This window comes from Pleurodeles waltl, chromosome 11 (genome assembly GCF_031143425.1).
Source record: "Pleurodeles waltl isolate 20211129_DDA chromosome 11, aPleWal1.hap1.20221129, whole genome shotgun sequence".
Classification (NCBI taxonomy): domain Eukaryota; kingdom Metazoa; phylum Chordata; class Amphibia; order Caudata; family Salamandridae; genus Pleurodeles; species Pleurodeles waltl.
In genome coordinates this window covers 707,461,210-707,476,479 of record NC_090450.1, presented here as the reverse complement: position 1 = coordinate 707,476,479, position 15,270 = coordinate 707,461,210, and the positions used below count along the sequence as shown (strand labels likewise).

At 41.7% G+C, this 15,270-nt stretch overlaps 1 protein-coding gene across 1 annotated transcript in view; it reads left to right on the top strand.

Annotated features, from left to right (window-relative positions):
* The window catches only part of LOC138266019 (cytoskeleton-associated protein 2-like), a 55,599-nt gene extending 49,198 nt beyond the window's left edge, over positions 1-6,401 (top strand). Inside the window, exon 9 of the mRNA XM_069214327.1 lies at positions 5,831-6,401. Within this exon, the coding sequence (XP_069070428.1) occupies positions 5,831-6,056 (226 nt within the window). The 3' untranslated portion in view covers positions 6,057-6,401. The remainder of the gene's footprint in view (positions 1-5,830) is intronic.
* Positions 6,402-15,270: the final 8,869 nt, after the last annotated feature.

The following is a 15,270-nucleotide window of genomic DNA, read 5'->3' as shown; positions in this document are numbered from 1 at the left end:
AAGCAGTCATCCAGGAGGGCAGGAACATCGCTAGCTCATGGCTAAAATCTGCTATGGATGCAGCAGATTCCGCCAGAAGGTAGATATGCACCTCACTCAGGAGGTACACATAGTGGAGGCGCTCGTGCTTCAAGGCCAAAGTGCAGGCATTTGTGATAAACATGCTGTCTATAGGGGAGGCTGTCTTTGGGACTGCTATGGTTTAAGCACTCCAGCAAATTAAGAAGGACAGTGAAATAGCCAAGGCCGTGGGGGCCTTGCAGTTCAGAGGTTCCTTGAGGAGAGAAGGAACCTCCAACAGAAGACCAGTAGGCACAGCTGATTTCTCACCAACCCAGCAACAACCCTAGGAGCAGGACTTCAGTCAACAAACCGCACACCAGCCCACTCTCAACAGCAGAGGCAACATCCAGCTTAACAGCCCTTTCGCATACAGGACAGAAGGCAACCGTTGGGCAACAAGCAAGAGGCGCTACTGTCTAACAACCCCCGCTACAAAACAGCAGGGAGATTCCTCCAGGAATGGATGTCAGTCACCTCAGACTATTGGATGTTAAACATAGTAAGACATGGTTACTGCATAATACTTGTAGTTTCTTTGGTATTTATATTTCATGAATTAATGTTCAGTCCCCTTCTGTACTTTTAGACTGCTGTGCTTCTTCTTGCTGGGTTTAAGACCAATTCATTCATTGGCTAATATTATATTGAGGATTTGTTAAGACGTCTGAATGTTCAGGGGGCAAGAGTGTCCAGGGTATAGAAGGTAAATATTTTAATTACTAATAAGTCATATTCAAAAGGGCAGCTCTGAATCTCCGCAAGCCTCCTCCTTCGTCTCCATCCTCTCTTGCTGTGTGTAATCTCCACACTCCAATTCTGGAATGCTGAGGTGTCATGCAGCAACCAGGCAAGCAAGGTACATAACACACCTTACCCCCCTCAATACGCAACTTAACAGAGAAAGAATAAAACTAAATTAATTACAATGTAATAACATAAATAAAAGAATAAACAGTACAATATAGTTAATAGAACATAAAAATATAGTGACAAAACATTTCTTCCATCAATAACAAGTTAACATTTGCTCAAGTAATAACAGCTTCAACAAGTGAATCAACATGTTCACTCCAGAATGTAATCATCAAATTTGACAGGATGTTTACTTTTTCTTTTATCTCGATCATTCCCATAATCAAAAATGGGACACTCTGGTATAGGATTGTCACTACTTGTGATAACTTTAACAACCTGTGCAAAATTCCACCATTGCTTAGTTTGATAGCAAAAACATCATCATTCACTTACTCAACCAATAAAGAGAGCTAAACCTCAAGCTTCTTTTCATTACTCTCGACTCTGGTACCCAATCACCTTTTTTTAAAACATGCTTGGTTCTCTTCAAAACATCATATCTACTCTTGCTGTTCTCGTGACTTGCCTCAATTTTATTGGGAACGTTACTCACTAAATAATCTTTGGTCATACTCTCAGTAGAAACACCCTTGAATTTACTCAGGCACGCAGGTCTTAAAAAAATCATATGGCCCTCTACCCTTTAAGGCTTTGAAAACTGAAATTGTTGTGACCGAATGTGGTGTGTTATGGTATGATCAAAGCATTGCTCGCACAGGATCATTCATGTCCTTATTTCCTACCATCGCTCCTCTGACACACCTTATTAGCACCTTCTTCCTGACCATTGGCTTGAGGGTGATATAAACTACACTGCTTGTGTTTGATTCAAGCATCTTCCAAAAATGTTATCAGTAAGACCTGTTACACTTGATTTGGTGTTGAGTTCCCTTACAAACTTGACTTCTGGCCATTTAGACAGGCTATCTATCATTAGAAGGGCAAATAATTGGTTGACAGGTAAGATAGATATGACCAAGAAAGTCAATATACTATTTTTTCCCAGACTCTTATAGGAGCGTGTTACACTTGAGACCTTTGTCATTTTGTACATGGCATACACTTATGGCCCTTTCCTTAATGTCCCTGTCAGTTCCTGGCCATCAATACGTTACTCTCAATCTCTTCTTATTCAGTGTCATCATCCCTAAATGATCACAATGACTAAACTGTAGCAAAATGTTCCTGATAAAGTAAGGGACAAGTTTTTCCCCTCGAAAATGCAATCCATCTTTTGCACTTAGTTCACTCTGAACATTACCGCATGACTATAATTCCATAGGAAGACTGCCTTCCCTGAGCCACTCTTCTGTTAAACCGCCAGCGTCGCAGTGCTGTTCGTACCGCCGCCAGTGTGGCTGCCCGACCTCCACATTACAAACCGTGGCGGTTGCACCACGGTTGGACTGCCAGCACCGCCAGATTATGAGTAATTGGCGGTGCTGGCAGTCCTAATCTGCCAGAGCAGCACTGCAAGCAGCGCTGCCCTGTGGATTACGAGTCCCTTCTCCAGCGGTTACATGCAGTAGCACCGCCATGTAAATGCTGGCAAAGACGGAGTGCAGGGGGCACCAGGGGGGTCCCTGCACTGCCCATGTACTTGGCATGGGCAGTGCAGGGGCCCCATGGCCAGCCCGTGTGATCTTTACTTTCTGCTTTGCTGACAGTGAAAATGGTGATGGGTGCTGGTGCACCCTACGATCAGCCACATTGCCCCGGCTCAATTAAGAGCCAGTGTCAATGTTGTGGGTTGTTTCCTGCTGGGCCAATGTGTGGAAACATAGTTTCCACCCCCTGACCTAATAGGAAACTGGTCATGGGGCCCGTGGGAAGTCGGCCACACTGGTGGCAATCTGACCACGGGAGTTTGGCGGACGGCCTTTTCCGTTTGCCAAACTCATAATGACACCTATTGCCTTTTCCTTTACCTGAGTCCCTTACATCTGAGTGCCCTAACAACTTCATCCAATCTTTGTCCATGTCCACCAAGATTTTTTCCAGATGCAAGTATGTCATCCTGAAATACTAATACCCCAGGAAGACCTTTTAACACATCACTGATAACGTGCTAAAATATAGCTGCAGCTGAACCAAGTTCAAAGGCATCCTACAGTATTGAAATACCCCAAATGGAGTAACAAAAACAGTGAGATGCCTAGACTCTTCAACCAATACCACTTGATGATAGGCAAAACGCATATGAAGCTTTGAAAAAACTATTAGCTTCAGCCAGTATAACAATCATCTTATCAGTTTTGGGTAAGGGAGTACTATCCACATAGATTATCTAGTTAAGCCTCCTAAGGTCAACACACATCCTTACCTCATTGCTCTTCTTGCATGCAACCACTTTTGGTGACAACCATGATGAAGATTCTGTCGCCTCATTAACACCCCTTGAACACAACTGCTGAATATGCTCCAACCCTTCTCTGACAGACCTGGGCACACACCTCAGTTTATGTTTCACTGATATACTTCCTTCTTTGAGTTTGATAAAATGTTGACAACCCTGAGGTTTAAATAGTTTCTCCTCAAAAACTTCAGAATCACTCTAAGTTACTCTGCAGAGCATATGAATTCTCCATTACCACATTCACATCATCAGTACCCAGAATTTGTTGAACACACGAGGTCTAAAAGTTATCCTTCATGATTCTACCCAAGACTGTTAGAAACAGAATGTGAAGCATAACATTTCCTAGAACATCTTATCCTTTAAATTGAATTGTAGTATCAAAATACCCAAAATGTTAATTTCTTGTACCATCATAATCTTGAGGATTCACATCGAGAAGACATAACACTTTCTCTGAAAAAGTTTCTTCAAATGTATTTCTGGAAATAATAGTAATTTTCGATACAGAACATGTCAATAAAGGTTTCCACACTAGATAAACAAGGAAATTCTCAATTAGATATTTGAAAAATAATCTTCATTGATACACATACAGAGTACCAAATTGTCCATGTTACTGTTCAGATCTTTTTAATTTCCAGCCTCCTCAGAAACAGTGTTGATTTATTATTCAACCTACAAACCCTTATGGAGTGACCAATGATGCCACACTTGACAGGACAAAGCTAAAAGCAGCATGAAATTCCGACCCACAATGTAAACAAGATCCAAACAAATATACTTCTTCCTTGCACAAAATTGGATTTGTTGTACTTGTTGCCTTTTCCAACATGCATTTTCGGTTTCTTTATTCAAAACTTTAACATACTTTTGAGTCTTGTATACCGTTAGCAATTACTTTTCTTCCTCAAGAGAAGACCTGTAAAAGAATGGAGCTCACATTTAGACACCAAGACTAGGAGAAGCTACATATATGTCAATACTTTCAGTGACAAATTGTTCCCTAGGTGAGAGCTTGTCGCTTTTGACTACTAAATTAGGTGGCTTAGACAAATGTCTCTCTAACTTTTTGACAGCTTCCTTATACAAGTCAAATTGTTCATCTTCAGACACAAAAATAGGCAAATGTTGAAAAATCTCCTGGCCTTCCATGTCCAAAGAATGTTCATGTAACCATCTCTTCCTGTCTGATTTGAGCTTGAACCCATCTATGGCACCAGGAAAAGCATTGAAAGCCTTGAATTACTCATTCCCTTGAATGGGCGGTTCTCAGGGTGATTTGAAGAGAGGGTGGTGGAGGAGAATTCAGAAAGGGTGGTGGAGGACCAATAGCTTGCGTACTAGAAATGTGGAAATATATTCAAATATTCCTTTAAAAAATAAAGGCAATGTATATCAAATTGGTTAAAACTGGGCAGCTAACAACAGAACAGTGGTAGGTCAGGCACAAAGTAATGTGACAGAGTGTCAGATCAAAAACAACTAGAAAAGTCAGGCACCCTATTGTAATTGCATCCTGAAAGGGTCAAGCATTTCTTTTCATGACAAGATGGCTACCGAACGTGTTTACACTGACGTGTGTGTGCGTGGTCAGGATGGAGAGAATGAGCCAATGGCGGAATAGAACGCAGCAACTGTTGCCTTCAAATTCTTCACTGTGTAGCTGCCCTTAGACACAAATGTGAGCCAATTTTGCCTCAGCCTGATCCAACAATGATGCTACAACCATGAAACATCTTGTGCACTGACACCTGGCGTACAGGTTTACTGTTCAGTAAGACGCCGGCCCGAGTCCGATGTTCAGCACATCACCAGTGTTAAGATTACGGAATGATCAAGCTTCAAGAGTGTCCAAGGTGGATTACGTATTTATTTTAATTACCAATAAGTCACATTCAAACAGCTGTTCCAAAACTCCACAAGCCTCCTGTCTCTCTCCTGTGGCTTTGCCATTCTACACTCCAGTTCTCGGATGCTGAGATGTCATGCAGTAGCCAGACAAGCAAGGTACATAACAGGATTCTCAGTGGAACTGGGAATATTTCAAAAACATGTAATACCGACACTGGAAAAACACTGAAAAAGTGTGGTTACAGGTAAGAAGAACCTTTCTTTTGTAGCATCAGGTCCACCTCAAGACCACATGCTTTGATACTTGGCTGCTGTGTGAAATTCATCAGTGTCGGGAAGGCTTTGAATGATAACAAAGTGCAAAGGGTGGTAAGTTGGGGCTGAGTGCTACATGTAATCTAGTTCATATGTTGGGTATTTTCTAGAACTTAACCTAAACTGGTAAACTGCACTTACCCTATTCCTATCCTGTACAGATGTGGAAAAGTGATGTTAATGTTGTGTGTTTTGATCCACTGTAAGCTCAGTGCTCCTGCAAAACTCTGTGAACTTTTGAGATGTGTTTAGCAGTATCAAATATTCATTTTATGGGGGTGGGTTGGGAGGGAGGGCTGGTCGGGTTGGTGGTTCCCTGACCATAGGCCTGGTTGTGTGTTTAATTTTTTGCATTGGTCTCATCACCTGTTTTTACCTTTATACCAGTAGAGTGAAGGAAACTACAGTGGCTGCAGGCTGGAAGGTGCTCACCCCTGTGCGCCGTTCTTTGCGTATAGAGCGATCTGTTTCTCGCTATCCAGAGCCTCTGATGGAACATGACACTGTTGTGGCCTCCTTAAATGACCTTCTGGACGCTGATGAGAGCTGCTTTGTGTATCGGCAAAATGAAGCCCTCCCAATGGAAGTGGACTCCAAAATTCGAGCATTATAGCTATTGTCTACAGGGAGCTCCAGTGTTTATCATAGATTGTTCGCAACATCTAGTATAGGAGGATTGGCACTTTCTCCCATGAACTTGTGAATCAAGTATCAGACTTTGAACCTAATGGGAGCTTGCAATGGGACGTAGTGCTCTCTTGTGGGTTCTGTTCTGCTATTTAGACTTGCTTAATGCTTTTGCATGGCTGGCTGTGTCTAAATGAACAATAATGCGCTTGTCCTCAGCAAAAGAAAACTATAAATATTGCTTGTTTGCTGGGATCTTGATGACTGAAAAAAAATTCTATTTAAAATATCTTTTTTTTTTTTTTTTAATACATTGGCTCAAGCAACATAATGAATATTGTTCTGTTTCTTCATTTTTGGAGATGGAATTGTTGTTGACAAAATATGGGTTCAGACTTTTACCTTAGCTCCGTTGTGTGAGGATTGAATGTAAGTTTTGCTGTTCTGCACATGAGTATGTGGAAATGTGGAAATCAGTTGTTGTCGTATTATCTTTATTCGGCCGTACATAGCTATAAGAAAATCCTAAAATATTTACAAGAGTAATAACATTTCTTCATACCAATACAAACAGTTTCTCCAGAAATATATGCAAGATAGTTTGCAGACTATATAAAATAAAAAAACTGAATATAAAGTATATAATGAAATAAGATGCCATTGCCATTTTAAGAGCACTCTGAATACAATTCATTACGGCTGTACAAATAGCAGCAGAACCAGCTTTCTGAAATGAAACAAGTGCTGGTTTGCTTTGTTTAATGTTTAAACAGCGCAATACTGGGAGCAAGTATTGTTTTCTGGGTGATACATAAAATTTACAAAACTGTGTAAAGTGCTGGAAATTGGTTGCATATCACAAGGGCAGCATAAAGTGTCCTGGTGGATAAAACACAATGAGAAAGTGACACTAAAAAGTGTGCTGTATTGAGTCTAAAACGAGTCAAGTTGTATCTGATGGGCATTTCTCAAAAAGTGGATAGGGTTCCACGGATGCTGTGAATGAGATAATAGCATGTATTCTAGTAGAGATGTTACACTATGATCCCAGAACAGCTGCTTTAGGTTTTCCTTGGTTGAACAGGTAATGGAGCCTGAGTTTAAAAAGGTACCTGGTAACACCTAGCAATCAGCAAGTATTCTTTATATGCAGAAGCCATGGAATGCTCAATTTGTACAAAGACTTTTGGCTCCTCCATGGAATGCTGTTCCTCTTATCCAAATATAAATAATATTGCAGTATTAATCTAATCAGATTGGCTTCTGGTTTAGTCTAAATGGAGACCCATAATAGTAGAGGGAATAGTTTGATTATGTCCTCCACATGCGATAACCCCAGTTCATCGGAGCAGACATAAGCAGAGGCAGATCAACTGTTAGGTGAAGCCAAAAGTCTTTGTACAAATTATGTTAGGAGTTAGAATTGCCCCACAAACCTGCCCCATATGTTGCAACTGAAAGGTACTTACTCTTGTAAATTGTCAGCATTTCTCTAACCAGTTTCTGATCCGATTTGGCAGCCATCATAAACCCGAATTCCACTACGCTAGCATGTTTGCACCTGACCCTGTGCAAGTGCCCCCAAGTAAAGGCTTATCTAATGGTATCCCCTTGTAAGTAAAGGTTTGGACAAAACTTACCCGTGTTCCTGATATAACTTCATGGTGGCTCTTCGACAATTTTGGTCCACAAATCATGACATGTTATTTAGAGAGGTTAGTCTCGAAGTCAAGATTTTTCATGAAAATAGTAAAATGATCCAATAAAATCTGGCCGGCAGGCCTTCCCTGTCTGCAGACAGCAGCACCGGCACTGGACACCTACCGAGCTGCGACATGTGCTTACCATTGGCTCTCCAGTCCATTTATCTGTAGTGTGAATATGACTGGTGCCCTTACACATCCTTTGAGAGCACCTCTGTTTATTTTAATCCAATCAGTATAGTTCCCAGTGGGCCCAAATTGTACCTTGGGTGAGACGTCTGCATGCAGCGGCCTCAATAAGGGAACTATGGATTCCTCCACCACCATTTCTAGCATAATGGACCAGAGCTTAGAGCAATTTACACTGTCAAGAGCACTGCTCAGATTCATGAGTCTAGATGGAGGGCTTCTTTTTAGCCCTAGTATACTTGGCCGGTAGCAGATCTAAGTTCAGACTTTGTTCAAACTTCCACATCTTCTGCCGAATGCCATAATGAAACTCAGATAGGATAGAATTGGGCTCAGCCCAGGTCTCCTACTGCACTAACAGCACTCTTAGCAAGATCCTTACAGTGGAATCCAGAAATGATATTGGTCGATAACAGCTTTGATTGGTCCTGTTCCATTTTTTTTAAAAACGCCAATATTGTTGATCTTAACCAGGTGTGTGGCAAAGTGCTCATAGTGGAGGTCCTAATCATGTAGGTTACAGTAGGGTCCCAAAATAATATATTGGATTTTGAAAACATCCATTGAGACATCATCCGGGCCATGGGATTTACCACCGGGCTTTTCTTTATTGCATTCCACCTCTGCAACCTCAGAAGGAGTGATGAGAAGAGTTGTGTCTGACTACAACATGTCAACAGACTCAGCAAGGGGGTAAGCCGACCAGTGTGTTATACTTTATTGTAATGATCTACGTAAGGGTCAGCCGGGATGTATATTTCTAAATTTAATGATTGGTTGTCAGAAATATAGGACATATCAACTATTTTCAGAAAGCCCCCCCTGTCGTGTATCTTGGCTGCCTCCAATGATTCCCATGCTTCTGCCCTTGTAGTGTTTTTCCTAAAGTCACAGTTACCCTTTATGCTTTTACCTAGATGTGTGTATTTCAGCTGGAATGTGGGGCAACAAGCATTTCAGGATCACCTGGGCTTCGCAGAGCACTGTGTGTAATAGTGTGATTCAATCTGGGCTGCCCAACTGTCATCTCTGATGCTGAGCGCCATTTTTGTTGAAAGCAATGCAATCCAATCTGTGCCACCCAATGATGGTCTCCAATGCTGAGTGCCACCTTTGTTGAAGGCAGCATGTAGAGCCAGCATTCAGCTCTTTCCCTAAAATGATATTACTACAGTGACTACGCAACAGTGTTGCGGTCATTTTTACTTGGGGAACTGGAATACGGACATCACTTTTAAGAGTTCCTTGTATGTAGTGACACCAAATTTATGCTGACGCAATTTAATCGATGGCCTTTTTATTTGGGAAATAGTCTGAATCACAGGCGTGAGTTGATGGTCAAATACAACTCTCCACTTGTCCTTTTGTGATTGGGGCTGGATTGGGGCTTCTTTAGTGTTGGAGTTGGTGATTGACTGAGAGTCTGCTTCTTGTGCAGGAATATTACTTCAGAAATAATATAGCTGGTATTTAGTGGCACAGAGACAGCTGCAAGGTGACATTTTGCACTCACATTTGTGCTGTTTGCTTCAACCATAGCAGTTTTAAACGTGCCTCAGCCACCACAATTTTTATCTGAAAAAAAAGGTGATCCAGTTTTACCTGTGAAGAGTTGGAAACAATTATTTAATTCATATCTTCTAGCCATTGGAGGTTAAACCAATTCTGCAGTCAGGAAACAAACTGTTCTACTTCATAACCTTGGTGTGAAAGGCAGAAACATTTATGAAAGCTTACATGAAGTTCAGTTGGGAACTCCTGAAGGTGATCTTGGGAATATTTATGAAATGTCAGATTTAATGCTAGAATGACATTTTGGATCACAGATTAATGTGTTTTCAGAAAGGCACAAGTTCCTCACAAGAGTTCAAGGGAAGACTGAAAAGAGGGGAAATTAAGTGACTTTCTTGCATACTTTAGCTTGAACTTGTGGTTTTGAGAATCTCATCGTCTCACATGTTAGGGACCGTTTAGTGAGATGCACCAATAACCAGAGAGTACAAGAAAAGCTTCTTACTAGGAATCTGTATCTGAAGAGACGAAAGCCATCATAGAGGGCATGCAAAACACCAATCTGCAGGTCCGTGAGATAAGAGAATGCAGGAATGGTGCTTATGGCATTATAAATGTTTTTAAAGAAATTGCTCATATCGGCGTTGAAACAGTGTTGTGCAAAGCTAAGGAAGAGAGCAAAGATGTCAAATGTAAGGAAAACAAGGAACATCTGACTCATTGTGGGAGTGAAGATCATCTTTGCGATAGTCAAGAATGTTTTACCAGATTTACAACATATAAACATGCAGTAAAAAGGGGCACTATGATCATGTTTATAGAGGCTGTTCTGTTAAGGTGTCAGCTGTGAATTGTATGGATGATGAGAGGAAAATGATTTTGAGTATTTGCAGTGATGGTGTGGTTGAAGGTGAGCCATTGATTATGCCTTAGTGTGAAGTGAAGATCGGTGGTAAGAGTGTCATGGTTCTGGCAGACTCAGGGTCACCTTACATCATGATTGAAGACAAGAACGGGGACAGTATATTTGGTATGGATGTTAAGGAGTTGTCTACGCCTGATATCAATCCTATTGGTTATGGTGGTGCGAAGTTTGCCGTTCAGGGCTTTTCCATGTTGAAAATTAAATTCAAGGATAGGAAAACAGCAGTGAAGGTGTATGTAGCCAAATGTGATAATTTGTTAGAATGGAGATACCAGGGTGACAGGGGGATAACATTGAATCCCAACTCACTGCAACATGTGATGTCTGTATCGAATTGTGAGATGCCATGCAAAGCTATGGCTGAGTTTCCAGTTATTTCTGATGAGAGGTTTGGCATGGTCAAATATTTTTAACATTAAATTATATTGAAAGAGTCATGTTCCTTGTTTGTAGAACGTGAGAAAGGTGCAAATCTGATGTTAAAACCACTCAAAGAGGAGCTAAAGAAAATACTCAATATCAGATTGAATGAGGGTTTTGACTCGTTGGAGAGGCCTGCCCCTGTATTCCTGGCCCCTAAGATAGCATGAAGATAAGAATGTGTGATTTCACGCGGTTGAACAAGCACATTTGGGTGGATCGCCAGACACTACCTAATATTCCCGGAAGCCTTAGCATTGATCACAGATGCAAAGTTTTTTAATGTGATGGATCGGTCATTGGCCTATCATCAGGTTCCATTTGTATCCAAAGCGAGGCATCTTCCATCCTTTGTTACTCCTTTGGGGGCTTACAGATTTATATGTATGCCTTATGGCCTGCCGTCGGCTGCAGCATGTTTTCAAAGCGTAATGAGGGTCATGGATGGTCTTTCCAGGGTGTTAGTCTTCCAGGATGACATTTTGGTTTATGGAAAGGATCAGAAGGAACACAACAGTATTCTCAGCTCTGTTTTGTTTAAATTGCAAGAAGTTGGACTTACTCTTAAAAATTAAAAGTGCAAATGTAGGTTGACAAAACTTATGTATGTTGGCTGTACAATAACTAGTGAAGAAGTGGGTGCTAAGTGTGATTTAGCTAAGAGCATTGTACAGGCACCTTCACCTGTTAGCAAGGATCAAGATTGTTCTTTTCTTGGGCTGACAGACATTTGCTCTTCGTCTATTACCAGTCTGTCTCTACCATTAAGATCTCTGTAAAAGAAGAGTGTGAAACTTGACTGGGCCAGTGAATGTGAATCAGCATTCAATTGTATAAAGAAAAGCATTGGGAGTCTTACCAACGTTAGGACATTTTGACCCATATAAGAAAACAATTCGTAAACTGATTCAAAGTTGAGTGAATTGGGAGCAGTATTGTCTAATTATTTGGGTGGGGAGGAGGAAGTGGTAGCTTTTGCTTCACACTCATTGAAGGGGGCAGATGAGCATTATTCATTTATTGAGCATGAAACATTGGCAGTTTATTGGGCAGTACTGCATTAAAAGTTTTATCTGTGGGAATTGCCTTTCATTGTGAGGTCAGATCCTCGTCCCTTGTCTCAAATTTTATTTCACCAAAGCTAAGAAGATGGATGGAGGGTCTAACAGACTTCAGTTTTGTTGTGAAGTATTTTCCTGGGCCATAGACTTATGCTGCACATTGTCCAGCTAGGCTATTGAAAGTGAGAGAGTTTTTGATGGTGTGTATTTGGTGGGTTGGATAAGTTAGAACATGGTTAAAGATGGTGAATGTACTAATGCTATAGGAGAAGATTAAGCGCTGGAATTGTTAAAAGAATATATAGTAAAAGGATGGCCGGAACTTAACAAGGTTTTTCTGAAGCTGAGTGAATTTTGGAATGTGCATGAGGAACTTTGTATTTGGGCCAATGCAATCTGTAGAGGGAATGGTGTGGTACCACCAATGGTTTTAAGGAAGAAGTTGGTCAATTTAGCACATGAAAGACATCTGGAAAGGAACTTGACCAAGACTAAACTTTATGAGTGGTATTGGTGGCTGAGAAAGTACCATCATGTTCAAACTGTAGGTTCGATGTTACGTGTAGCTGTAGATACACATGCTTTTCATAAGTCTGCCATCTAGTGTTGGGCTGAGTGTGTTACAAGTTGTTTTTCTTTGAAGAAGGTTCTCGACTCACGAAATAGAGCGGCGACTCCTGATAATACTGTGCATGGGCATCGAGTCCTTTGTTAGATTGTTTTCTTTACGCTGTCTGGTTCGGACGTGTTTCCTCTTGCTCCGGTAGATCTCTGGTTGGGCCTTCTAAACGTACTCTTCCTTTGTATAATACTGTTGGTATTGTTTTGATCATGTTTTCTATCTGTAGTCTATCCTACTAAACCATCTGGGTCGATTATTTTTTTCCTGCCCTTCCAACAGGCCTCGCCCTTTTAGGGCCTACTTCAATGCCGGGCTGATGGAACAAACTCAGTTTCGATTCTGTTCTCAGTGTCACACCAAGTTCCCATACACTGACCAGCATTTGGTGTGTAATCTCTGTCTATCTCCCGACCATCGAGACAAGACTTGCAACGCCTGCAGATAATTTAGATCTAAGGAGACTCTTGAGGGCCGAAGAGCTCTTCGTCTGCAATGGCATCCAAGTCCACAGAAGTAATACCCGATATGTTTGGTGAGGTACCCCCAAAAGAGGAGGAAGAACAGAGTACGGCACTTTCTATCAAAGACTCGGATTCCGAACATGACTCCGATGCGGACAGCCACTCCATACCTCCGGTGCAGTACGTGAGTACACCTGCCCCATCACACCACCCAAAAACATAAAAAAAAGTCTCCAGTACTGGTCCTCGGTCATCCATTGCCTTCTGGCCATGGTCAGATCTGAAAAACAAGCCCGGTGACAAACCTTCGGGCTCGGCACTGAGAATAAAGACCAAAGTGCATTGGGCACTGTCAAAACAGACTGTTCAAGTTGTCTCTGTACCGAGCCGAAAAGTAGAGACATCGATTTTGGAGCCGAAAAAACATTTATTCATTTCAGAGCCGATACTTTCGGTTCGAGCAAAAAACTCTGTGAATAAACCTTTGGAGCCGAAAGCTACAAGTAGTAAATCTATTACTTCCACAGAAGAAGTAAATCTACTACTTCCACACAAGAAACCTCGGACATACAACCAATTTTAGAGGTCATGGGCGGTAGACAGCGCAACTTACAAATTCAAAAGGGCATAGGAAGAATAATTGCTTTTCCGGTGACTATTAAAAGGACGTTAACCTTTCAAGAGACATTAGATGCTGGACCTCCACCAAAAAAAGTCTCAAAGGACAAAGAGAGAGAAAAGGCTTTTCAACAAAAACAGTTTTCCCCACCACATTCTTCTCTTCTTCCTCCTTCCACACCGCCACCACCATCACCCACATATTTGCCACAGACATGCTCATTGTCACCACACAGGGATGATCTTAGTGATATTCAGCAGAATACAGACCCAGGGAGTTTATATGACTCTGATCCCCTTACCTCAAACAATCCAGATTTGTACCCCGCTAGACCTTCTCCACCAGAAGGCACTACGGCATACATATTCAGGTCATGGCAAGAGCAGCTGCATACCATAATGTGCACAGGTACACAGACCTGCTAGAGGAAGAATTCCTTTTTTAATACACTAACATCCACACATAAGGAATATCATTGTCTCCCAATGATACCTGGGACGCTCAGGCATTCATCGCATATTTTTAAAGAACCAGTGAAAGCCAGAATTATCACTCCTAGAGTAGATAAAAAAATATAAACCGGCTCCTTAAGACCCAGTTTTCTTAAGAACTCTGTTACCACTGGATTCAATAGTGGTTAGTGCAGCAAGGAAATGGGCTAACAGCCAGTTAACAGAGGATGCTCCCCCTCCAGATAAGGAGAGCAAAAAAGCTAGATGCAGCAGGAAAAGGGGTAGAGAATAACTAACTCTCTAGCTCTTTTAGCTAGATATGACAGGGCCCACTCGGACCAGATGGAATAAGTGCTACAATATCTTCCACCAGAGCATCAAAAGTGGGGACAGCAAGTAGTTACAGAAGGACAGGCAATTTCCAAGAACGCTATTAGATGCGCTACAGGTGCAACTGACACCACGTCTAGACACATAAACACCAGCGTAGTCATCAGAAGACGTGCTTTGTTAAAATTTTCAGGGTTCAAACCTGAGATACAACAAGCTGTCTTAAACATGCCCGTTGACCAGGAACATTGGTTCGGCCCAGAACTGGGCATAACTATAGAAAAGCTGAAGAAAGATTCTGAAACGGCTGAAGCAATGGGGGCATTATACACTACACCTGTTGGAGGGGGCATTTGTAGACCACAATTTAGAGGTGGCTTCAAGCCATCAGCCACAGAAACAACATCCACTTCACAGCTAAAACACACCTCACAAGTTTACACAAGAGGTTGATTTTGAGGTTCCTACACAGCATCCAATGATAAAAGAAGAGGCAAACCATCCACTTCCAAAGGTTCCTCTACTATAACTAAACAGTGACTCACTCATCGTCCCCACAGCCCACACATCTCCTGTGGGAGGCAGATTGGTAAATATTTATCCACAATGGCCTGTGGGTTCTGTCAATTATCCAACATGGTTATTGCCTGGAACTGATTACTATTCTGCCAAACATTCCCCCTTGTTCACACAGACTTACTCAGGACCATCTCCATCTACTAAAAGAGGAGGTACAATCACTTCTGCTCAAAGGAGCCATAGAGTTAGTACCCATATCCCAACAGGACCGTGGGCATATTCGCTATACCTCCTAATGCCAAAAAAGACAGTCCATTTAGGCCAATTCTAGATCTCAGGCCTCTCAATCTATACATTCTCTCAGAACACTTTCATACGGTCACTCTA